Source organism: Phyllobates terribilis, unplaced genomic scaffold (genome assembly GCF_046119375.1).
Source record: "Phyllobates terribilis strain yellow unplaced genomic scaffold, ASM4611937v1 Scaffold_1__5_contigs__length_1240528914, whole genome shotgun sequence".
NCBI lineage: Eukaryota > Metazoa > Chordata > Amphibia > Anura > Dendrobatidae > Phyllobates > Phyllobates terribilis.
This window is the reverse complement of record NW_027362761.1, coordinates 499,237,691-499,264,500: the sequence shown is the minus strand read 5'-3', so window position 1 is coordinate 499,264,500 and position 26,810 is coordinate 499,237,691. Positions and strand designations below refer to the sequence as shown.

The 26,810-nt window shown below is 48.8% G+C and overlaps 1 protein-coding gene across 1 annotated transcript in view; it reads right to left on the bottom strand.

The window, feature by feature from the left end:
• Nucleotides 1-1,453: 1,453 nt before the first annotated feature.
• Nucleotides 1,454-26,810, bottom strand: part of THBS4 (thrombospondin 4) — a 93,180-nt gene continuing 67,823 nt past the window's right edge. The window contains exons 20-22 of the mRNA XM_073680194.1: nucleotides 18,575-18,747; nucleotides 18,091-18,230; nucleotides 1,454-3,350 (exon numbers count right to left, since the gene is read on the bottom strand). Coding sequence (XP_073536295.1) covers nucleotides 3,298-3,350; nucleotides 18,091-18,230; nucleotides 18,575-18,747 — 366 coding nt within the window. The 3' untranslated portion in view covers nucleotides 1,454-3,297. The remainder of the gene's footprint in view (nucleotides 3,351-18,090; nucleotides 18,231-18,574; nucleotides 18,748-26,810) is intronic.

The window sequence follows — 26,810 nt, the reverse complement described above, 5'->3', positions numbered from 1 at the left end:
GCGTGTCTATTTAAGTCTATGGGTGCGCAACAAAAAATAATCAACCCGATACAGATCACGCGTGATGCATCCCATTTTTAAGGTTACATTGTAATTCTTAACATGCAAAATTGTATTGGTCTCAAAAAACGGACACATGGATGGAAGACGGATGAAAATCAGAACATTTTTCTTATGCTCATCTGAACCCGGCTTTACCTGCAGCCAGGAATATTGCACGAGTCTCTGAGTGCACCTTCTCAAAAGCAGTTTTTAAGCGCACATTAGAAATATACCAGAAATGTCCCAAAAGTGACCAGAAGGTATTATTCACTGATCTGCATCTGTCAAGTGTGAACATCTCTTTTGATTCCACAAGATTTCAAGTTTGCTATTTACTAATTGTTCCTGTGTTTGTTTCTAAATGTTCAACGTTTTCTTTCACTTGATGTTATATGGTCTTTTTCTGCCCAGTATGGGTGTTTGTGTATCTTGCATAGTAATGCCTGCTGTGGTCTCTTGATAATTGCTTAATTATTCAACATGTCAAATTAGTACTACATCCCAGCAGACACTTCTGATGTATTCAGATCTGGCTTAGGGAGAGCATGTGTGCCATATATTTCTAAGTGCAATATATTTTTGAAGTGTCTCGCCAGTTAAACATGGCATGTGGATAGGGCAGGAAACAGGTAAGCTGTGCCAGATATTTAAACAAACATGCTTCTTGCTCAGTTATACTACACTGTTTAATGTTCTTATCTCTTTGCTTCATATATGTTGTAGGTGCTGCTTTCGTTCACCTATACTGCCCTTTTACTCATTCTGCGCACTCTCTCCATATCAGCCCCTCTCTTCTCCCCTCTCCCATGTACAACACCGAGGCTCTACTGACATTCCTTAATCACTCCAAACCATCCACTACCACCATACAGCACACAAAACTCTCACACAAATGAGTGAATCACCTGCTCTTTCTCTTTTTTTCTCCTTTCCCATAGAGCGCGCTTTGCTTCATCCCGGCCCCATCTCTCCGTGCACTGCGCCGCAGGGTTCTATTGCGCAGGCGCTAGGGAGTCACTGTCGCAATAGATTCCTACGGCGCAGTGCACGGAGAGATGGGCCGGGAGGAAGCAAAGAGAGCTCTATGTGAGTGGTAATTTGTGCATGATGTGCAGGGGAGGGGGGAATATGATAATTAAGCATATAGGCGGGGATTTCGGGGAATAATAAGCACATAGGCGGGGATTGCTTGGCATCCGGGGGACGCCAAGCCTGTGTAAGACGGAGTTCATGAAAACACTTTTCTCTGCAATCAAACTTCTACTATGGGCCACACAGGTAAGTACAGATTTACTTTTCTATACACTGTATGGCCATAGTAGAGGTCTGATATCTCTCAGGGGGTGACAGATTCCCTTTAAGGGTACAGGAAAATTCTAAGTAAGGTAAAATTGCCAAAAAAAACCCCCACAATTCTGTTATTGCTTATTAGGTTTTGTTTTTACAGTGTTTATTGTTCGGTAAAAATATACCTGGCAACATGTTTTGCAGATCAGTACAGTATGGCGATATCAAACCATTTTTTTTATTATTTTAGAGCTGAAAAAATGTTCTGAAATGTATTAATAAAACAAAATAATGTGTATTTGTCACCATTTTGTGGCACCCATAACTTTTTTTAATTTTTCCGTCAATGGAGCTGGGTGATGGCTTATTTTTTGCTCTTTGAGCTAATGTTTTTTTATTACACCTTTTTGGGGTATGTATGACATTTTGATTTATAGTTTCATATTTTGCATATCGAAAATGTAAGTCATAAGTCAGTAAGGAGTTAAATACACACACTAGGGTCATTTAATACTTTTTGGATTGCCAGGGAAAATTTAAGTTTTCAAAAGAAACCCACTCAACATGGGGAGGACATAAACTCCATGAATACGCTGTCCTTCGTGTATTTGTAACCCAGTAACCTGTGCCACTAGGCAACAATGCTAAGAAGTCACTGCCAGCCTTACTAGAGACTGAATGTCGCTAATGTATAAACAGAAAATTAATACAAAGGATCTGGATTTATAGTAAAGTTGATTACTAGATTTGGAGCAATGCTTTATAAATGCATATTGTTCCAAATGGATTAAGGCCATGTTCACACATTCAGTATTTGGTCAGTATTTGTAAGACAAAACCAGGAGTAGGTGAAAAATACAGAAGTGCTGACGTGTTTCTATTATACTTTTCCTCTGATTCTTCCACTCCTGGTTTTGGCTTATAAATACTGATGTAAAATACTAACCCAATACTGAACGTGTGAACATGGCCTAAACTGGTCTTCTAATATTTGATCTTGATGCTAATTTCAATTCCTGTCTGCCAGGAAGCACAATGGTCCATCTGCAGAATAAGAGAAAATTTACACTGCACGATTCTCAGGATTGTTGATATAAACGCTTGTTTCCCAATAATTGAGCAGTATAACCAGGCTGCTGTTCACCAGACAAACGAGCAAAACACTGAATTGACTGGTGAAATTATTTTTAAGCTTGCTTTAAAATTATAATTTTTAGCAGTGCATTGACTTGTGTGCAAAGTGACTAAGAAAGGAAAGTCCCATACTCTGCTTGAACATAGTGTAGGGATCTTACTAAGCAGCAGTTCAAAGCAGCTTCTAAAAGAGCTAGAATTGAGATTGGAACAGCACTGCAGCACATGTTTTTGGGAGAGAAGGAGGCAAAATAAGATAATTAAGTGTATTCCAAATTTTATATACATAACTTTTCAAATAATGGTCAATAATTGTATAAAAAGCCTTTAGTTACTCTTTAATGAACATTACTTTTAGTAATACAATGGATTTGCTTTAATTGCAATTGAACATGTGTGATCACTGTAAAAATGCAGCAAACTGTATATACAGAGGTCCAATGCGGTCTACATTTCTTTACAATGGGTCTCTATGGTGGACAGATGTCTTGGCATCCATCCTAGCTGTGACCACTGTCGGGCACATACCTCCTGAGTGCATGAGCCCAACTTTGGACACAATGGTAATGTGCACCTTACCTAACCAATATCTATTGGGAAATCTCTAACTCTGTAGCATCAACTTATCACAACTTATGCTTCTGAGACCACCTAGGAGACACCTTAGTGTACCCTCTAACCGATCCTTATAGTATCTGTTTCCTTTCACATACATTCATGTACAGTAGGTATAAAAAGAACTTTGTTACATCAGAGATTGCTTCCTTATTAACAAATAAAAATGTGATTACAGCAAAACAAAAAAATACACTTCTTCCCTGACTCTACGCTCCTTTAACTTGCAAACTGCTGAGCTTGAAAAGCTTGAAAGTCCTCGGGGATTGTGTCTGGAAATAAAGAGGAAAAACACATTATCTCAGAGCCTGCAGGTTCTTACTCTACTGGCAGGGGAAACAATAGCAATTATATTCCTGAAAAGTTAAATATTTAGCATCATTAGATATGCGTATGACACTACATGCTTTTTGTGGTTTGCGCAAATTTGCAAAATAATGATACAGATCCACATACAAATTCATTAATTACTGCAATGGGTCTATTGTCTTGGACAGGAAGATTTATACCTTTGCTGTCTTGGTGCCAATATATAGTGCATCTAATATATGTCATTCTGGGGCATCGCTTACCATTAATGAGGTCATAGATTTGGTGAATATCAGCACCATCTTTACCTTTTATCAAGTGTTCATGATCTTAATGGGGGGCGGGGGAGGGCGCTTTGTGTTAGGCTGTGTTCTGACAAGCATACACGAATTCGGCTGTTTTTCATCCAGAAAACAGACAATTTTTCATCCACCTGCCATCCATCCATATATCTATTTATTACATCCATGTGCCATCCATATATCTATTTGTTAAATCCATGTGCCATCCGTATCTCCTTTTATTACATCCATGTGCCATCCGTATATCTATTTATTACATCTATGTGCTATCCGTATCTCCGTTTATTACATCCATGTGCCATCCATATATCTATTTATTACATCAATGTGCCATCCGTATATCTATTTTTTACATCAATGTGCCATCCGTATATCTATTTTTTACACCAATGTGCCATCCGTATATCTATTTATTAAATCCATGTGCCATCTGTATCTCTGTTTATTACATCCATGTGCCATCCGTATATCTATTTATTAAATCCATGTGCCATCTGTATCTCTGTTTATTACATCCATGTGCCATCTGTATATCTATTTATTACATCTATGTGCCATCCGTATCTCCGTTTATTACATCCATTTGCCATCCGTATATTTATTTATCACATCCACGTGCCATCCGTATATATCTATTTATTACATCCATGTGCCATCCGTATCTCCATTTATCACATCCACGTGCCATCCGTATATCTATTTATTACATCCATGTGCCATCCATATATCTATTTTTTACATCCACGTGCCATCCGTATATCTATTTATTAAATCCATGTACCATCCGTATATCTATTTATTACATCCACGTGCCATCCGTATATCTATTTATTACATCCACGTGCCATCCGTATATCTATTTATCACATCCACGTGCCATCCGTATATCTATTTATTACATCCATGTGCCATCCGTATATCTATTTATTACATCCATGTGCCATCCGTATCTCCGTTTATCACATCCACGTGCCATCCGTATATCTATTTATTACATCCATGTGCCATCCGTATATCTATTTTTTACATCCACGTGCCATCCGTATATCTATTTATCACATCCACGTACCATCCGTATATCTATTTATCACATCCACGTACCATCCGTATATCTATTTATTACATCCATGTGCCATCCGTGTATCTATTTATTACATCCACGTGCCATCCGTATATCTATTTATTACATCCACGTGCCATCCGTATATTTATTTATTACATCCACGTGCCATCCCTATATCTATTTATTACATTCATGTGCCATCCGTATCTCTGTTTTGTACCTGCATATGGCATCTGGTTACTGTATGAAAAATGTAATAAGTCATAAAAGGCCAACAATATTTTTCTATATTATTAATTATAATGGATCAGTGAAAACGGATAGCAATCTGCATGTGAGCTGTTTTTTGCATACCCATCTACTATATAATCGTCTTATCCCGTCTGTCTGTCTGTCTGTGTGTCTGTCTGTCTGTCCAGGAAATCCTGCGTCGCTCATTGGTCCGGCAGCGGCCAATCAGCGCCGCGGGATTTCTGAAAAAAGATGACGGCCGTTAGCGGCTCATCTGCGGGACGGAGCGGAGCGCAGCCGAGAGATGAGCGGCGCGAGGCGCTCATCTCCCGGCCGGTAGCAGCGGAAGGACCGCCGGCGCCGCTGACCTCCATGCGGAAGGGAGGACCGGGGAGTGGCGCTGCGGGTCGGGATACTTCTGCTGCGAGCGCCCGCTATGTCCCGGGTTCTCGCAGCGTAAGTAGCCGCACAGGCAGCGCAGCTCCCCGGTCCTCACCAAGACGATTCGATGATTGGTCGCGGTCTTCGGACCCGACCAATCACTGATCTTAGCGCAAAACTTAAGCACCGCTGTGCTGATTGGTCGCGGGCGCTGACCGCGACCAATCACCGATTTGGGCGCCAAATTTAAATATCGGCCGCGATCAATCAGCACAGCGGTGTTTAAATCTGGAGCCAAGATCGGTGATTGGTCGCGGCCGATATTTAAATTTGGCGCCCAAATCGGTGATTGGTCGCGGGCAGCGTCCGCGGCCAATCAGCACAATAGTGTTTAACTTTGGCGCCAAGATCAGTGATTGGTCGCGGGCCAAGACAGCGACCAATCACCGATTTGTGCGGCAGATTTAAATAGCGGCCGCGACCAATTGGATGTTAGCGCTGCTCCCCGGTCCTCCCTTCACACCCTAGCCGCATGGATGTCAGCGGCGCTGCCTGTGCGGGTACTTCCGCTCCGAGAACCCGGGACATGAGCGGGCGCTCGGAGCAGAAGTATCCTGACCCGCAGCGCCGCTCCCCGGTCCTCCCTTCACACCCTAGCCGCTGATGTCCCCACAGTATCCGCATGGTGTTACAAAGGTCCGGACATTTGTGTTAAAAATCGCTGATTGGCCGCTGGCGCTGCCCGCGACCAATCACCGATTTGGGCGCCAATTTTAAATATCGGCCGCGACCAATCAGCACAGCGGTGTTTAAATGTGGAGCCAAGATCGGTGATTGGTCGCGGCCGATATTTAAATTTGGCGCCCAAATCGGTGATTGGTCGCGGTCAGCGTCCGCGACCAATCAGCACAATAGTGTTTAACTTTGGCGCCAAGAAGACAGCGACCAATCACCGATTTGTGCGGCAGATTTAAATAGCGGCCGCGACCAATTGGATGTCAGCGCCGCTCCCCGGTCCTCCCTTCACACCCCAGCTGCATGGATGTCAGCGGCGCTGCCTGTGCGGATACTTCCGCTGCGAGAACCAGGGACATGAGCGGGCGCTCGCAGCAGAAGTATCCCGACCCGCAGCGCCGCTCCCCGGTCCTCCCTTCACACCCTAGCCGCTGATGTCCCCACAGTATCCGCATCGTGTTACAAAGGTCCGGACATTTGTGTTAAAAATTGCTGATTGGCGGGCAGCGCCAGCGACCAATCAGCGATTTTTAACACAAATGTCCGGACCTTTGTAACACCATGCGGATACTGTGGGGACATCAGCGGCCAGGGTGTCAAGGGAGGACCAGGGAGCGGCGCTGCGGGTCGGGATACTTCTGATCAGAGCGCCCGCTCATGTCCCGGGTTCTCGCAGCGGAAGTACCCGCACAGGCAGCGGCGCTCCCCGGTCCTCACTAATACGATTCCGCTCCCCGCTCCTCACCAATACGATTCGCTGATTGGTCGCGTGCGGAGAGCGCGACTGTGGCACCCCAGGGATCTGGTTTCCACAGTAACAGCAATGTTATGTCTGAGAGCAGGTGGGAGGTCTCTTGGTCAGGAATCCTATGCATGCCACACCTCCTGCCCAGTCCTGGGAGGGGAAGAACTTCCCCTATATAAACCTAGGGCTGAGGCAGGGTTAGTGAGTAGAGAAGAAGTAGAGACAGAGAAAAGAAGCAAATATAGGAACAGAACATCAGGAGCTCTGTGGGAGCAGTGTTACAAGGAGTCAGGGGCTGGCAGCTGCAGAGCTCGCCCTGACTGAGAAGATTTCTTACCGGACCCGGAGTCCGAGGCTGTGGGTACTAACTCCTACCCAGCAGCAGAATCCGTCAGGCAGGGGATTCCAGGTCCTCTGGCCAAGAAACCCGAAGGCACGGTCACACGCATGGGACCAGCACCGCCGTCGTGGAGCGGAAGCTACTAGAAGGCCCCGAGTCACCGGCCATACGGGTGAGCACCACACGGTACACTCAGGGACGTGGGCTACTTATACCCGCCTCTAGCAAGGTAGCCAGAAGAGTACAGTTAGTTTGGGAGGCCTACAACTCCGCCTGGCCAGGGGAGATCCCATCTGCTCAAGGACTGACCAGGCCCCAATCGCTAGCCAGTACTCCGGGAGGGTCTATCTTTGTCACCAGTAAAGACCCTGAACTACACCGTACCGTCTCCGAGTGGTTCCTGCTACCCCCATCATCCACGTCGGCTGCCCTGAGGCCATACCCCTCCCGTTGGGGGTTATACTATCACGCTGCACAATCCTACCACCGGCCTCAGCGGTCTGCCCTGCAGCAGCAGCTCCTTAGCTGTACTCAACGGGTGGCGTAGTCGTCCAACATCTACCGCTGATACATCGCCGCTCAGTTTGACTCCCTGGGCACGGACCGGGTCACCGCCACGAGACTACAACCCTCAACAGATCCGGCTCCGGGTAAGCTCCCGCGTGCGCAACGCAGCGCGACATAGGCCCAGGGGCGCGTCAACTTTTGGCGTAGTCGTCAGGATTTCGTGCCCGCAACCACCGGGTACTGCGTGCCTGAAAGAGACTGTTCAAACTTACCTGTGGTGAAGATTCCCGCCATCCGGCGCCATCTTCAGCCTTCTTCCCGCCATCGGTGAAGATTCCCGCCATCCGGCGCCATTTTCAGCCTTCTTCCCGCCTTCCGTGGAGTTTTCCCGCCGTTGGACGCCATCTTGAAGACGTCGCGCGGGAAGAAGAGGGGCGTGGACTCCGAAAGCGCGCGAGAACTGAAGCCCCGCCTCACGTCCGGACGTCGCGTAAGGTCCTGGAAGGAGCCCAGCAGACGCCGACGTCAGAGGAGCGCGACGGAAGGTCCTCAACCCTGACGATCTACTGCGGAGCCGCGGCCTACGGAAGAGGATCATCGCAAGGTAGGCCACGGTCCACTAGGGGGGAGGAGGATGTCGGATACGGAGGAGAGCTTCACTGCCTCAACCCCCGCCAGCGCCATCGCTGCTGCAGTCATGCCTTTCACCATGCCCTATATCCCGGGAGCGGCCTGGCTACCCCAGTACTCAGGGGAGTCACATACCCTGCATGACTTTAGAGAAAAGCTGGATAGCCTCTTCCAGGTGTACCCCCTCACAGAAGAGCAAAAAGTGAGCATCCTGGTGGCCCAATTAACTGGGGCAGCCCGAAGGGAGGTAAAGTCCTGGCCACCTGGGGGGAGGACTGTCGCAGGGATACTAACCCGGCTGAGGGACACCTTTGATACCCGCACCTCAGCCGAGATCAAGCTTATATTCTATGGGTGCAAACAGCGGGCACATGAGAGTATAAGGGACTATGCCCTGAACCTACAAGAGGCCCTGAGAGCCATTAAGCAGACCGACCCTGACGGCGTGGGAGCCGAGGACAGGCTGTTGACTGAACAATTTATAGAGGGTTTATATTGCAATGCCCACCGAACCCAGTTGCGGGCAATGGCCTTACAGGACCCTCATCTGGGATTTGCACAGTTCAAGGACAGAGCCATCCGGGTGCTCCGAGAACCGGCACCAGGTGGCGTTGTGACCCACAGACGCCCCACTACTACTTACCACCAGGAGGCGGCGCCCTTGTCGGCAGGGCCTGTGGGAGCTGATGCGCAGGCTTTGAGCAATGACCCGGCTCCAGACCTGCACCATCAGGTCCAAGAGCTAGCTAAAAGCGTTGCTGCGCTAACCCGAACTGTGCAGTCTTTACAGGTTTCTACTCCAGGGAAGATCCAGCTGGCATCTGGACCGGAGGACATCCCGTGGCGTCGACCAAGGAGGACCCCACCGGCCAGAGGAAGACCCAGCGACCGATACAACGAGGACGGACGACCCATCTGCCGCCGCTGTAATCAACCCGGACATATGGCAAGGTACTGTCCTTTAAACTGGCACAACCTAGGGTAGAGGGCCAACCCCTAGGAAAAAGATCATCAAGCCCATCGAACTGGCGCGACAAATATGTGGGAGGACGTCCAGTCTTGCCTGTGGTACTGGATGGCATTCCTATGAGTGCCCTACTGGACACCGGGTCACAGGTCACCACCATCCCGTACGTGCTCTTCAAGCAGTACTGGAATGACTCGGATATTACCCGCTACCCTGACGACGACTTGAGTATCATCGCCAGCAATGGTCAGCCCGTGCCACAGATCGGATTTAAAGAGGTGACCATTAAAATTGGTAGAGTTGAACTGGCAGCACAGGGACTGATCATTGTAGACATTGACAAACACGAGAGTCACCCAAAGATAACTCTAGGAACTAATGTAATTGAAAATTGTCTTGCAGAGGTGATTTTCCTTTTACAGCAGGTTGCCAAGAATGCCAGCTCCGGCGAGCAGCGAGTGCTCCAAAAAGAGATCCGGGCACTGATGCGACGGCAACAGGTGGAACTCTCCGGCGGTGAGATTGGTAGCGTGAGAATGTGTGACCCTTTCCCTATTGCCATGCCCCCAAAAAGTGAAATGATGATTTGGTGCCGGGCAGCTATTGGTCTGAGAGGTAGAGATTACCAGGCAATGGTAGAACCAGTTTACTCAGACAGTAGGCCCACCATCTTGACAGCACGGGGGGTGGTTAATGTACGCCATGGGAGGGTGCCCGTTCGCATAATCAATATCGGGAAGAGGGAAGTGTACCTGCCCCGGTATGCCACGCTAGCCAAATTATATACCATTAACCAAAATGCTATACAATCTGTGGAACCCTTGCCTCCATCTCACCCGGAGGAAGGTAACGGCTCTAAGAAAACAATGGAGGACTGGTGTCAGCAACTACATTTGGGTACTGACTCCACTCCCTCACACCAGAAACAGGGAGTCTATCGGGTGGTTCAAGAGTACGAGAGAGTGTTTAGTAAACACCCGTTAGACTTCGGGCGAGTCAAGGGGGTAGAACACCACATCCCCACGGGAGACCATCCTCCCATAAAAGAGAGGTATCGACCCGTACCCCCTGCACACTACCAACACGCCAAGGGGATGCTTAGAGACATGAAGGAGGCTGGGGTGATCAGGGATAGCTGTAGCCCCTGGGCAGCTCCACTAGTCTTAGTCAAAAAGAAAGACAACACCATGAGGATGTGTGTAGATTACCGGAAAATCAACCGTATCACACACAAGGATGCGTACCCCTTACCAAGGATAGAGGAGTCTTTGGCTGCTTTAAGATCTGCTAACTTCTTCTCTACCTTGGATCTCACTAGTGGGTACTGGCAGGTTCCTGTAGCAGAGGCGGACCGGGAGAAGACCGCATTCACCACCCCGATGGGACTTAGCGAGTTTACCTGCATGCCGCTCGGACTCTGCAACGCACCAGGAACCTTCCAACGATTAATGGAGTGCTGTCTGGGCCACAGAAACTTCGAGACGGTCCTGTTGTACCTGGACGATGTCATCGTATATTCTAAGACTTATGAGGACCACCTGAAACACCTGGCGGAAGTGTTCGAAGCTCTGGCAAGCTACGGCCTAAAGGTGAAACCCTCCAAGTGTCACCTCCTGAAACCAAAGGTGCAGTACCTGGGACACGTGGTGAGCGCTGACGGAGTGGCTCCCGACTCTGATAAGATCACCGCAATTAAGGAATGGCCAAGTCCCTCCAGTGTAAAGGAAGTGCGGCAGTTCCTCGGGTTGGTAGGCTACTACCGCAGGTTCATCCCCGGTTTCACCAAAAAGGCAGCTCCTATGCAGGACCTCCTGATAGGCCAGTCCCGGAAGGCCAAGAACCAGAAGCCGCCCTTCAGATGGGAGAAGTTGGAAGAAGAGTCCTTCCGCCAGCTGAAGATGGCCCTCACGGGGGATGAAATCCTGGCGTACCCGGATTACAGCCAGCCCTTTATCCTCTACACCGACGCAAGTAACATCGGGCTAGGAGCCGTGCTGTCCCAGATCCAGCAGGGGAAAGAGCGAGTAATCGCTTACGCCAGCCGAAAACTGCGCCCCACCGAAAGAAACCCTGAGAATTACAGCTCATTTAAGCTAGAGTTCCTGGCAGTGGTGTGGGCAGTCACCGAACGCTTTAAGCACTACCTCGCTTCTTCCCGGTTCGTCGTGTACACGGATAACAACCCGTTGACGCACCTGGACACGGCAAGACTCGGTGCCCTAGAGCAGAGATGGATGGCCCGCCTGTCCAACTACGAGTTCACCATCAAATACCGGGCAGGACGTTCCAATACCAACGCGGACGCCCTGTCCAGGATGCCAAACCTACCGGACGTAGGAGAAGATCCAGAGGGACTGGAAGAAGTCGAACTCCCTGCGTTTCACCATCATGGGACTATCCAGTATTCCCATCGGGTAAGGAGTAAGCAAGGCGCTACGCTTAACCCCTTACCTCACTACAACTGGGCGGAAACGCAAGACAGTGACCCTGCTGTCCGGCTGGTGAAGGAGATGCTGACTCAGCCAGAGGCTCGCCTTGACCCAGACGCTCCGGAGGAAGCCAAGCAACTGTGGGCAGAAAAGAGTAGACTGTTCCTTTACAAGGGGAAGTTGTGCCGCAGGATGGTTAACTCCCGGACGCATGAACTAATCTGGCAAGTAGTGGTGCCACGACGAGACGCAGCCATGGTGATGGAGGCATACCACGATGGAGCTGGGCATTTCGGATGGAAGAAGCTGGAGTTCCTGCTGAGCGGGCGGTTCCATTGGGTAGGCATGAGGGGAACCATCGAGAGGTGGTGCAGAGACTGTGGCCCGTGCAACCTGAGGAGGAAGGACCGTGCCAGCCAGAAGACTCCCCTGCAGTCCATCGTCACCCGGCAGCCGTTGGAACTGGTAGCCTTGGATCATGTAAAACTGACCCCAGGCAGAAGTGGCTACGTCTACGCGTTAACCATCGTGGATCATTACTCCCGGTTCTTGGTTGTCGTCCCCGTCAAGGACTTAACGGCTCAAACAGCAGCTAGAGCCTTCCAGCAGCACTTCTGCCGTCCACACGGGTACCCGGACCAAGTGCTGACGGACCAGGGACCTGCCTTTGAAGCGGAGGTCTTCCAGGAATTCTGCAATCTGTATGGCTGCCGGAAGATAAGGACGACACCCTAATGGACTTTGTGAGAAAATGAACCAGGTGGTAATGGATCTTCTGAAAACGTTGCCCCTGGAAGAACGCAGTCTGTGGCCTGAGAAGCTGCCCGATCTAGTGGACCTATACAACCACATCCCGGTAGGTTCCACCAACTGTACCCCGGCTTACCTAATGAGGGCGAGACCTGGTAAGTTACCTGTTGACCTGGAAATGGGAGTCCTGACACCCGAGGACACTTCACCAGAAGCAGACTGGGACACAGAGAGGCAGCAGCAGTACCGGAAAGTACAGGAGAGCGTGGAGCGAAGTCTCTGTCAGGCTAGGGAGAGACAAGAGAAAACTTACAACCAGTATGCTCCCGCTGTTCCCCTGGTGCCCGGAGAGCAGGTCTTGAAGAGGAAAAGACGGCTCCACAAGTTGGACGACCAGTGGGAGAAGGACCCGTACACCGTACTGCCCTCAAGCCACGAGAACCCGAAGGTCTGTACCATCAGTAAAGACGGAGGGGAGACCACAGCCATTGTATCCCGGGATCACCTGAAGAAGTGTCCTGAACAGCTACGGAACCCTGAAGAGGAACAAGAAGACCATCGACCCGTAGAGGAAAGGGAAGATATGGTTAGTACTGTGCTCGGAGACTTCCCGCGGTCTTGGACTCAAGTCAATGGTGCAGTTGTGGTACCCGTACTCACCTTCCTCCAACCAGCATCCCAAGCACCTACGGAGCAACAGGTAGAGCTGGAAGAACAGCCGGTCCCGGAGGCAGAAGACCCCACACCAGCAGACCAGGAGGATCAACCCTCTGCTTGCAGTGAGCCTGCCATATCCCTAGTGAGCCAAAGGGCCCGTAGACCGCTGCCCAGTTTACCCTTAACAGCTCCTACACCCTGTAGTTCAGGGCCAGACAGTCAGCTCCGTAGGTCCACTAGGGCCACTAGAGGCCAGTTACCCGCACGTTGGAGGATTTGAAGTGTATAAATTGTTTTATTTGTGGTTACCTGTTTTTCTTGTTGCTTGTGTATAATTATGTGTTTCTAGTTGTTTATAGGAGTCTTTGGTGGATTTACCGGGAATCCTGTGTACATAGTTGGAGCGTAACCCAGGACGGACTAAAGACTGTTAAGGACTCGGGGCAGGACAGACCCCTACCTGGTTACGTCTCCCTGTTTTGGTGAAATGGACACCTTGCTTTCTTCAAAGACTGCACCCGGTTACGGACATGCCGTGACCACCTTTATGTGTTTCTTTATTGTATTGTTATTGTTATATCTTGTTATGTTTTTCTAAAATATGTTTAGTCCCGGAGTACTAAATTTCACTAGGGGGGAATGTGGCACCCCAGGGATCTGGTTTCCACAGTAACAGCAATGTTATGTCTGAGAGCAGGTGGGAGGTCTCTTGGTCAGGAATCCTATGCATGCCACACCTCCTGCCCAGTCCTGGGAGGGGAAGAACTTCCCCTATATAAACCTAGGGCTGAGGCAGGGTTAGTGAGTAGAGAAGAAGTAGAGACAGAGAAAAGAAGCAAATATAGGAACAGAACATCAGGAGCTCTGTGGGAGCAGTGTTACAAGGAGTCAGGGGCTGGCAGCTGCAGAGCTCGCCCTGACTGAGAAGATTTCTTACCGGACCCGGAGTCCGAGGCTGTGGGGACTAACTCCTACCCAGCAGCAGAATCCGTCAGGCAGGGGATTCCAGGTCCTCTGGCCAAGAAACCCGAAGGCACGGTCACACGCATGGGACCAGCACCGCCGTCATGGAGCGGAAGCTACTAGAAGGCCCCGAGTCACCGGCCATACGGGTGAGCACCACACGGTACACTCAGGGACGTGGGCTACTTATACCCGCCTCTAGCAAGGTAGCCAGAAGAGTACAGTTAGTTTGGGAGGCCTACAACTCCGCCTGGCCAGGGGAGATCCCATCTGCTCAAGGACTGACCAGGCCCCAATCGCTAGCCAGTACTCCGGGAGGGTCTATCTTTGTCACCAGTAAAGACCCTGAACTACACCGTACCGTCTCCGAGTGGTTCCTGCTACCCCCATCATCCACGTCAGCTGCCCTGAGGCCATACCCCTCCCGTTGGGGGTTATACTATCACGCTGCACAATCCTACCACCGGCCTCAGCGGTCTGCCCTGCAGCAGCAGCTCCTTAGCTGTACTCAACGGGTGGCGTAGTCGTCCAACATCTACCGCTGATACATCGCCGCTCAGTTTGACTCCCTGGGCACGGACCGGGTCACCGCCACGAGACTACAACCCTCAACAGATCCGGCTCCGGGTAAGCTCCCGCGTGCGCAACGCAGCGCGACACAGGCCCAGGGGCGCGTCACGACCAATCAGTGATCTTGGCGCTAAAGTTAAACACCGCTCTGCTGATTGGTCACGGTCGTTGCCCGCGACCAATCACCGATTTGGGCGCCACATTTAAATAGCGGCTGCGACCAATCACCGATCTTGCCGCCACATTTAAACACTGCTGTGCTAATTGGTCGCGGACGCCAGCCGCGACCAATCAGCGAGCTTGGCGCCAAATTTAACCAACGCTCTGCTCATTGGTCGCGGACGCCAGACGCGTCCACTCAGCGAGATTGGCGCCAAATTTAAACAACGCTCTGCTGATTGGTATCGGACTCCAGCCGCGTCCAATCAGCGAGATTGGCGCCAAATTTAAGCAACGCTCTGCTAATTGATCGCGGTCGCTGGCCGAGATCAATCAGCAGTATTGGCGCAAAATTTAAACACCGCTCTGCTGATTGGTCGCGGTTGTCGGCCGTGACCAATCAGCAGTATTGGTGCCAAATTTAAACCTCACTCTGCTGATTGGTCGCAACCACCAGCCGCGACCAATCTGCGTTTTTTGTGCCAAATTTAAACAACGCTCTGCTGATTTGTCGTGGTCCCTGGCCGCGACCCATCAGCATTATTGGCGCCATATTTAAACCCCGCTCTGCTGATTGGTCGCAGCCGCCAGCCGCGACCAATCAGCGAGCTTGGCGCCAAATTTAAACACCGCTCTGCTGATTGGTCGAGGCCGCCAGCCGCGACTAATCAGCGAGATTGGCGTCAAATTTAAACAACGCTCTGCTGATTGGTTGAGGCCGCCAGCCGCGACCAATCAGCGAGATTGGCGCCAAATTTAAGCAACGCTCTGCTGATTGGTCGAGGCCGCCGGCTGCGACCAATCAGCGATTTTGGCGCCAAATTTAAACACCGCTCTGCTGATTGATCACGGTCGCTGGCCGAGATCAATCAGCAGTATTGGCGCAAAATTTAAACACCGCTCTGCTGATTGGTCACAGCCTACAACCGCGACCAATCAGCAGTATTGGCGCCAAATTTAAACCTCACTCTGCTGATTGGTCGCGACCAATCTGCGTTTTTTGTGTCAAATTTAAACAACGCTCTGCTAATTGGTCGCGGTCGCCGGCCGCGACAAATCAGCACTATTGGGGCCAAATTTAAATCTCGCTCTGCTAATTAGTCGCAACCACCGGCCGTGACCAATCAGCCATATTGGCGCCAAATTTAAACACCGCTTCGCTGATTGGTCGCAGTGGCCGGCCGCGACCAAGCAGAGAAATTGGCGCCAAATTTAAACACCGCTCTGCTGATTGGTCGCGGTTACCGGTCGCGAATAATCAGCATTATTAGTGCCAAATTTAAACACCGCTCTGCTGATTGGTCGCTGCCGTGACCAATCACCATTATTGGCGCCAAATTTAAATACCGCTCTGCTGATTGGTCACGTTCGCTGGCCGCGACCAATCAGCATTATTGGCGCCAAATTTAAACCCCGCTCTGCTGATTAGTCGCGACCGCCGGCCGTGACCAATCTGCGATTTAGGCGCCAAATTTTAACACCGCTTTGCTGATTGGTCGAGGCCAGCAACCGTGACCAATCAGCGATTTTGGCGCAAAATTTAAACACAGCTCTGCTGATTGCGCCCGGTCAGCCGCATACCTATTCTAGAATACCCGATGCATTAGAATCGGGCCACCATCTAGTTGATAATAATGGGTAAGTTTGATCTGCCATACGGATTAAAGCAATGCATGCTGCAATTTTTTTTTACATGCAAACCATCAGTGTGTAAAAATGTTCATGTGAACTACCGCATTGACTTGCATTGGTCCTTGTGCTCTCACTTTACTATACATTTTGCACATGGACGTTTAATACACCTGTCAGAATAAGCTCTTAGCAACAGGATCTCTAGTAATTGGTGATAACTTTTGTCTTACCTTTACCCAAAGAACAGAATTTTTTTTTACAAATAGGTCACAGGTGGTTCATATTATGGCGTTTTTAATATGACTTCTACAACCCTCACTACCTAAAGTTTCAGCACAATTAGACAATCAGCTCTTAATTGCCACCCTTTCCTACCAATCCTTATCTTTTTAATACTGTATATACTCTTTGGCCAAAAAAGTGGCATAAAAACTTTGAAAAGTCGCAAAATTATGGTGTGAATTGGAGTTGTGCCAACATTATGTAACTTTCGGCATTTTCACACCAGTTTCTCCCAGCTCCGACATGGATCAGGAGCGTCTGACTCCACCGTGCCCCCTCATCACTGGACTTGATGAATTGTATGTCTATCCACCTAATTTCCTATCTCACAGCTCTCTACCCTTTGTTGTATGATGGGCCCATTGACTCATCTCCCGGATCCATACTACATACAGTATACAGTGCAGACCAACTCTCCTTTTCTTAAGCTGCTTCAAGCAGTGACATTTTGTAGTGGGAATCTGTCATATAATAAATGTCTATTCCTTGGTGACAAAGTGCATCTCTAATGCAGTAAATGGAAGAGATTATCGTTTCTACCATTTATAACAGTATCAGCAATTCAGACGCAATGTCAAATTAACTGTACAGAAAATATTAAAGACTGAGAATTGTTTTTTTATTAGCTAAAATTCAGGTAAGTAAATTCATAGTAGACCTCCTGCTCTTGTAGTAGTTTGTTCCTTTTGCAGAATCCCATATAACTATACTTGCCAACTTTCCGCCATAGCTGCTTTTTCACATCATGCCGTCAAGCATTTGATGACAGAACATCCTGCCATCAAGCACAATAAACCTTTTTGGGAAGATATGGATGTCTTCAGTGGCACCCAAGAAATTTGCCAATTTTTTGAGGGAGCCCATAAGATCAATTCTTTTTCAAATGATTGGGGGTAAATTTTAATGATTCCACCCCTCAGTGTTTCTTGAACGTAGTGATTGACAGCTCATTCATCCAGTCTGGTGCAGGGGCGTGCCGAGTTGTCTGTGTTTTGATGGACAGTTCGGCCGTCCAATCTGAGAGTTGGAGGTGCTGAACCTTCATTAGCTGCTCCCTGTTCCTAATTATTACCCAGCTACGTAACTTGGCTGGCAGTGCCAGATAGCTGTCAGTCGTAGCTTCAGTTCAGTGTGGTTATTTTCTCTGCTCTGTGCCTTGTGCTTTGTTCGGATCTATCGCTACCACACCTTGGACCTCGTTCTGACTATTCGTTTTCCTACCCCCTTTGCTCTGATCCGCTATATTCCTGGTATTCTTGACCTCGGACTCCTTGACTTCCCAACTCATGGCTAGTCCGTGTGAAGTGACTCAGCATCACAATAATACTATTAAATTATTAAAATACATGAAAAAATGTACCATTACAACGATACTTCAGATTCGACCAGATGATGTTTTCTTGTGAGAAGCAGAATACTCCAAGTCTTCCTCCACGCATAGTGGTGTCCACAGTGACGCCCGAATCTGCTACCAGCTCTGTACCTTCATAAAACCTTGCCCTGGAATTGTATCATAATTTCACTTTATTCATATATACATATATAATATATATATTTAAATATATACTGTATATATAATAGTGAACAGATAGGCAGTAAATCCATCATATATGGTTTTTGTAGTAGGCCCTGCAATAGGGAAAACTGCTCTCTACAGACATCTATACAATATATATTTTAGGCAAAATTCACACAACCGTATAAAAAAAAAAAATAACAATGGTCCTAGTGCTGTCCTTGTGAGGTGATTTTTTTTTTTTTTTATGGACAGCACCATACAGCACAAATACAGTTATATGAACGTACCCTTATACAAAGGAATTCATCCTGCTGGAGGTACTGACCTAATATATCCGACCTGAGGTCTGTGCTGCAGGAACCAGCGATAAGACACCTTGTCTTTCCAGCCGACATTTCTGGGGTCTTTCCACAGCAGCCTCACTTGGTCATTGGTGTCGCCAGTGTGCCACAGTGAGTTTCGAAGATGTTCTCCAGGCCCGGTCTTTGATTTGACCGCCTAACAGGGCACAGATTGCAGAACTAGTCAGCGAGAATCTGTCATCCTAGCACAGTCTAGGCTCTAACACAAGATCGTCAAATTCAAACAATTCTAAATTATTTTTCCAAACGTTGAGAAATAAACAGTTTTGTGAAAAGTATTATTTGCATTTTTTTATTTTATTTTTTTTTTTATGCAATTTTACGCCTTATTTATCAGAATTGGCAAACAGAAAAACCAGCCTTGTTGCTCCGAGCATCTGATCAGCGTGCGGTTTCATTTTCCCAGAACTGAAAGCTGAGCTGCTGCCATAGCTAACAAAGCCAGTTTGTTTGTTAGGGTAGGCTGAGAATAGCGTTTAAAAAAAAAAATCGTTCAGAGTTTCATCCAGAAAAGTGGGACGATTTTTTTTTCTCACTTGTCATCCGTGTGTGGTCCGTTTTTTTTCCACCAGCAGCTATTAACCATTTACATGACCATTTACAGTTTCCTATATTACAGAATTGCAATGTATCAGTAAAGATCAGATGCTATACTGTAGCTCCGTATGGCATCCGATTTTTTTTTCTCGCACTGATAGACTTCAATAGGTGAGTCTTATCCGATTTACGGAAGAAACAAGTGTAAGTTTCAATTTTTAGCACACACAGATTTAGTCAGAAAAAATTGCTCATCTGCACAGTCCCATTGAATAACATTGGTCTGAGTGCTGTGCGTTTTTTTCACTGACAGCACTCGGACCAAAAATAAGATCATGTGAGCGAGCCCTTAAAGGGATTTTAAAACGTCCAGTGTGAGATGTATATCAGCCCCTTAATAACGCAGCTCTTTTACTCCTTAAGAACATAGTCTTTTTTTTTTGTTTTTTTTTCATCAAAAATTTAAAGAATGTACTTTGTTCTGTAGGATGTGCTGTTATCTTATCTTCAATGGCACCATTTTTGGGTTCATATGATAAATTGCTGCAATGTTGATTGTGCATATTCAATAAATATATACAGCATATTCAATAAATATGTATATAATGAAACAGTTTGTAAGATGAAAAAAGTTTATTTTTTGTGTTATAATTTTTTTTATATATTTTTAACATTGTATTTCACTTTTCTCCATTTTTTTCAGTTTCACTAAGGCTACGTTCTCACAATGAGCAATGAAGATATTCAGCATCAAAAGCTCATCAAAAGCTCAACGTGGGAACTTAATATTAAGATATACATATAAAAAAAAGTATATAAAAAAAAGAAGACAGTTTGTAAGGTGAAATTTTTTTTTCATTTTGCTTTATACCTTTTTTTATATTTTTGAATATGTTTGTTTTTGAACTGACCCTCGGTCCACAAAGAAACACAGACATGTGAATAGCCCCACAGACTATAATGGGTACATGAAAAGCACGGACATCTGAATGAAGCCATACACATAGGACAGAACTTAGATCCTTAATTAGGCCTCCAACAGCTATGAAAACCCATGTGATGTGCCAATGCGGTAACAGAATAAGTGGAAATACCATATTGTTCAATAAACTGCAATAAATACAAATATATATCTACTGCACTGTCTTTTACATTCTGAAGGCATTGCTATACTAAACTGGTACCACACACAAAACTGCTTAACGCTCATAAATTCTGGAGTCGGAGAGTCTGACATTATGTCCCAATTTCCAGAAGTCGTTTTCAGAAAAAGGACAAGAACAGTCCATTGTTTTTTTTTACCATATTTATAATCTAAAGGAAGAAACAGAGTAGCCTCATTTTAGTGACAGACAGAGACCTTTTCCCAAAAGTAGCCATTAGTTATTGTTACGCACACGCCCGGACTGACTGGCGTGAGCATGATTAGTGATCCCACTGGACCATGAATCGAGGAGTGCCTGGAGGGGCGTGACTAAGTATCAACCCGGTCCGACCAAGGTCGCACGGCGGCTCAGTCGACTCTGTGAACCAGGGAGGAACCGAGCAGAGGGACCAGGTGCTACTCCAGGTCAGACCCCGGTCACAGCTGTTGACCCATACCGGGGAATGCAGGAACAGGCAGGTTAGACTGGCATACAGACAGGTGGGTACTGGCAGACACGGCTAGTATGCAGACAGGTGGGTATTGGCAGGCACGGCTGGTATGCAGACAGGTGGGTATTGGCAGGCACGGCTGGTATGCAGACAGATGGGCACTGGCAGGCACGGCTGGCATGCAGACAGGTGGGCACTGGCAGGCATGGCTGGCATGCAGACAGGCGGGCACTGGCAGGTAGGAACGCAGGCAGGATAGGGACCAATACAGACGGGGATACAGGAATGGAGCCGCAGGTGCGGTAGACAAGCAGAGCAGAGCAAAACCCGCAGATGCGGTAGACAAGCAGGGCAGAGCAAAACCCGCAGCTGCGGTAGACAAGCAGAGCAGAGCAAAACCCGCATGTGCGGTAGACAAGCAGAGCAGAGCAAAACCCGCAGGTGCGGTAGACAAGCAGAGCAGAGCAAAACCCGCAGATGCGGTAGACAAGCAGAGCAAAACCCGCTGGTGCGGTAAACAAGCAGAGCAGAGCAAAACCCGCAGGTGCGGTAAACAAGCAGAGCAGAGCAAAACCCACAGGTGCGGTAGACAAGCAGAGCAGAGCAAAACCCGCAGATGCGGTAAACAAGCAGAGCAGAGCAAAACCCACAGGTGCGGTAGACAAGCAGAGCAGAGCAAAACCTGCAGGTGCGGTAAACAAGCAGAGCAGAGCAAAACCCGCAGGTGCGGTGAACAAGCAAAGCAAAGCAAAACCGCAGGTGCGGTGAACAAGCAGAGCAGAGCGAAACCCGCAGATGCGGTGAACAAGCAGAGCAGAGCAAAACCCGCAGATGTGGTGAACAAGCAGAGGAGAGCAAAACCGCAGGTGCGGTGAACAAGCAGAGCAGAGCAAAACCGCAGGTGCGGTGAACAAGCAGAGCAAAGCAAAACTGCAGGTGCGGTGAACAAGCAGAGCAGAGCAAAACCGCAGGTGTGGTGAACAAGCAGAACCAGATACACACAAGGTACTTACAATGAAGTAGCAAGTGTACACAAAACTCACAAACAGAAGTTCAGAGACAATGAGTTGGAGTTAGGTGCAGGTTCAGACACTGCAGGAAAAGGGAAGGTTTGGACATAGAGACAAACAGGTAACGGGCTAGGACACAGTTCAGACAGGAACTGAACCGGAAACAAGATACAGGAACGAGCCTGGGAACTCAGCCAACAGAGTCGCGGAGACAGACTAGAAGTCACAGATACAGGTAAAGGCCTGGGTATACAGCCCCCAGGGGCGGAACAGACAAGATACAGGACAGGACCTGGCAACTCAGTTGCAAGGAACACACTGAAGAAAAGTGTTGCTCAGGCACCTCCTACTGGATGGAGGGGGTTTAAGTATCCAGTGACTCACAGCAATAGGCTGGGGACGCATTAGGACTGTGCACACAGTAACTCTAAGAAACATGCAGTAACCGCGCCGCTGCCCTAAGCAATCAGACAAGAGACATGCACACAGCAGGTACTGGAGCAAAGTGTGCAGCCTGGACAGATAGGTAAGATAGCGGTCTTGCATGGTGAGAGGTGGTAAGCCATGCCAGCACGCCGCCAGGGATGTTACAGTACCCCCCCTTTTACGCCCCCTCTTCTTCAAGCCTGCAAGGATTCTCTGCAGAGAATTTGGAGGCCGATCCTTCTCTTCAAGAAGATTACCTCTCCTGTCCACTAGAGGGAACGAAACTGGTCTCACCATCTTGGTGACTAAAATGCTTCCTCTAATCGGGCCATCCTCAGCAACAGATGAAGTGAGTGAAGTACCAGGAACAAGACACAGGAAATTCTCTCTCCATTTGTTAATATCGGATAGCACCCCAAATGATTCACGGGACAACTGGAGATCCTCCACCGGGTTGGAGGGGTGCAGAGACTCGGGGGTAACCACCGCCTTGATGTACACTTTGTCAAGCTTACTGGATGAAGTGGGCGAAGTACCAGGTACAGGGTGCAGAAAAGTCTCTCTCCATTTGTTATCAGGTGGCACCCCAGAGGGTTCAGGAGGCAACTGGAGGTCCTCCGCCTGGTTGGAGGGGTGCAGAGACTTGGAGGTAGCCACCGCCTTGATGGACTTATTGCCAGATTTGTTAGAGATGGAGGATCCTTGCTTAGGGACCAACTTCAGTCTGGTTTCCGAGATGACACGTCTGCGAGGCGGGGCGGTGCCTAAAGCCAGATCATTGGTACAATCGTCGAGACTGTGTGGGGACAATGCCTCGGCTTCCCTTCCTTCAGACACTTCAGCGCACAGCGAGTCAGCGACTAGAAGATCGGGTGATGAAGAAGACACTGCTGACTGTCCTGAAGATATGGGGACTGGACACCCCTTGTACCTCAGTAGTCCCCCAGGAAACACCATGCAGGATCTCCAGACCTGAGCGGGCACTAGATCTCTCGGCTCTGGACGACCTGTGGGTAAACCTGACAGCACCTGGAATGTGAACTTCTTCATGTGTAATGCTCCAATCTGGAGCTTAATTTGTACAGACATATTTTGACTGTTTCTAAGTAGGGCTCGTCCTTCCGCTGACAATGCCCAAACCGGATTCTGAAGTTGTCAGACGGGAATCAGACACCGACTCTTCAAGGCTTTAAGCCCGAAACTTCTGGTTAATCCGAGGTCTTCACTTGCCACGGAGACAGTCATGGTCATCTGTGGAGAGGAAACACTAATGCCAAGGGCAGCCTCTCCTACAGGCCTAATGTCTTGGGATTCTCCAACCTTCGCTGGACAGAGACCGTCATGGTGTCCCAAACAACCGCAGCGGGACCGCAATCCGATTTTGTGACTGAGTTCCGGCCTCTGCTTTGCCTGACGAACATGGTCATCCTTCATGGATTCTGTGCGGGTAGCTGCCTCAACAGGCTGGGGAACAGGAGGTCTTTGGGAGGACAGAACCTGGCGTGACGGTTTACCTCTACGCCTTGCACGTCTGGACTGCCTCTTGAGGTTGGGAAGAGAAGTATTCTGTGGAGCATTGTCATCCTGTGTGAATTCTGTGTGGGCAGCAGTCTCTTCAGGCTGGAGAGCTGGTGGGCTACCTACAGGCATCACCCATTGGGACTGCTCCAGGATATTGGGAAGGGAAGCTTTAGCAGAAGCCTCAGGGTTAGGGTCATCGAAGACCATTAGAAAGGCCACCAGGAAGGCCTGCAGGTCAGAGACGATAGGATCCCATGCTTCCCATAGGGGGGTGATCCAATTCAAGGCATCACCCGCTAAGTAGGACATCATGAATGCTACTTTAACCCGATCAGTAAGAAAATAGTGAGCATAGAATTTGAAATGCAGCATACATTGCTCCACAAATGCACGGCTTTGTTTTGGATCCCCATAGTACCGTGGTGGATCCACAGGAACGAGTGCTGATAGCTCCATTTGGGCTGGTGCGTAAATCGCCTGGACCTCAGCTTGAGAAAATTTTTTTCCTTGGTGCACATATTCACTAGACAAGAATTCAAATGTCTCCAAGAGCGAAGGGCCGCGGGGCTCAACGGGGACCATGGCCTGAGCAAACTGTTACGCACACGCCCGGACTGACTGGCGTGAGCATGATTAGTGATCCCACTGGACCATGAACCGAGGAGTGTCTGGAGGGGCATGACTAAGTATCAACCTGGTCCGACCAAGGTCGCACGGCGGCTCAGTCGACTCCATGAACCAGGGAGGAACCGAGTAGAGGGACCAGGTGCTACTCCAGGTCAGACCCCGGTCACAGCTGTTGACCCACACCGGGGAATGCAGGAACAGGCAGGTTAGACTGGCATACAGACAGGTGGGTACTGGCAGACACGGCTAGTATGCAGACAGGTGGGTATTGACAGGCACGGCTGGTATGCAGACAGGTGGGTATTGGCAGGCACCGCTGGTATGCAGACAGGTGGGCACTGGCAGGCACGGCTGGCATGCAGACAGGTGGGCACTGGCAGGCACGGCTGGCATGCAGACAGGTGGGCACCGGCAGGTAGGAACGCAGGCAGGATAGGGACCAGTACAGACTGGGATACAGGAACGGAGCCGCAGGTGCGGTAGACAAGCAGAGCAGAGCAAAACCCGCAGGTGCGGTAGACAAGCAGAGCAAAACCCGCAGGTGCGGTAGACAAGCAGAGCAGAGCAAAACCCGCAGATGCTGTAGACAAGCAGAGCAGAGCAAAACCCGCAGATGTGGTAGACAAGCGGAGCAGAGTAAAACCCGCAGGTGCGGTAGACAAGCAGAGCAGAGCAAAACCCACAGGTGCGGTAGACAAGCAGAGCAGAGCAAAACCCGCAGGTGCAGTAGACAAGCAGAGCACAGCAAAACCCGCAGATGCGGTAGACAGGCAGAGCAAAGCAAAACCCGCAGGTGCGGTAGACAAGCAGAGCAGAGCAAAACCTGTAGGTGCGGTAAACAAGCAGAGCAGAGCAAAACCCGCAGTTGCGGTACACAAGCAGAGCAAAACCCGCAGGTGCGGTAAACAAGCAGAGCAGAGCAAAACCCGCAGATGCGGTGAACAAGCAGAGCAGAGCAAAACCGCAGGTGCAGTGAACAAGCAGAGCAGAGCAAAACCGCAGGTGCGGTGAACAAGCAGAGCAGAACAAAACCGCAGGTGCAGGGAACAAGCAGAGCAAAACCGCAGGTGCGGTGAACAAGCAGAACCAGATACACACAAGGTACTTACAATGAAGTAGTGAGTGTACACAAAACTCAGAAACAGAAGTTCAGAGACAACGAGTTGGAGTTAGGTGCAGGTTCAGACACTGCAGGAAAAGGGAAGGTTCGGACATAGAGACAAACAGGTAACGGGCTAGGACACAGTTCAGACAGGAACTGAACCGGGAACAAGATACAGGAACGAGCCTGGGAACTCAGCCCCCAGGGTGGCAGAGACAGACTAGAAGTCACAGATACAGGTAACAGGCCTGGGTATACAGCCCCCAGGGATGGAACAGACAAGATACAGGACAGGACCTGGCAACTCAGTTGCAAGGAACACACTGAAGAAAAGTGTTGCTCAGGCACCTCCTACTGGGTGGAGGGGGTTTAAGTATCCAGTGACTCACAGCAATAGGCTGGGGACGCATTAGGACTGTGCACACAGTAACTCTAAGAAACATGCAGTAACCGCGCCGCTGCCCTAAGCAATCAGACAAGAGACATGCACACAGGAGGTACTGGAGCAAAGTGTGCAGCCTGGACAGATAGGTAAGATAGCGGTCTTGCATGGTGAGAGGTGGTAAGCCAAGCCAGCACGCCGCCAGGGATGTTACAGTGATGAGCGAGCGTGCTCGTTTAACCCTTTCGCCGAGCATGCTCGGGTGCTTTCCGAGTATCTTTGGCGTGCTAATATATTAAGTTAGAGTCCCTGCGTCTGCATGATTTATGACTGTTAGTCAGCCTCAACACATGTGAGGATTTCCTAACAAATAGGCAATCTCTGCATGTGTTGAGGCTGACTAACAGCCATAAATCATGCAGACGCAGGGACTCAAACTTAATATACGAGCACGCCGAAGATACTCAGAAAGCACCCGAGTGTGCTCGGCGAAAGGGTTAAACAAGCAAGCTCGCTCATCACTAGTAGCCATCCCTGTCCCCAGATTCATTCTGTGCTGAAAAAAAGTCTAATTTTCCTATTTTTTTACTGAAGTTATATAAAACTCTGATCAATTGTAGAGGTAAAAAAGTGACGTGGTTATCTAGTTTCTGCTTAGAGGTGAACTGGACAGTATACAGTGTACAGTGTAATGCCTACTTTTACTGTCCAGGTGAATAATAAGGTTTTTGTTAGTTTTAGCATGTGCTGCATATTCTCTATACCTCATGTTTATGACACCCTATTAGTGCGGGGGAAGATGTCATCTTGCTGCCATGAGCTATGTGCTAGAAGACTTCAGTATGACTTCACTCCTGTGTTTCCCCGGGAGAGTTGCCATAGAAGAGTCATGGCTCTGGAATGAGCAGTGTACACACCTTCCATCCGCTGATCACATTATATGGAAGCTGACCAAGAGCCGCCCAAGAGCCGACCAAGAGCCGCCCAAGAGCCGACCA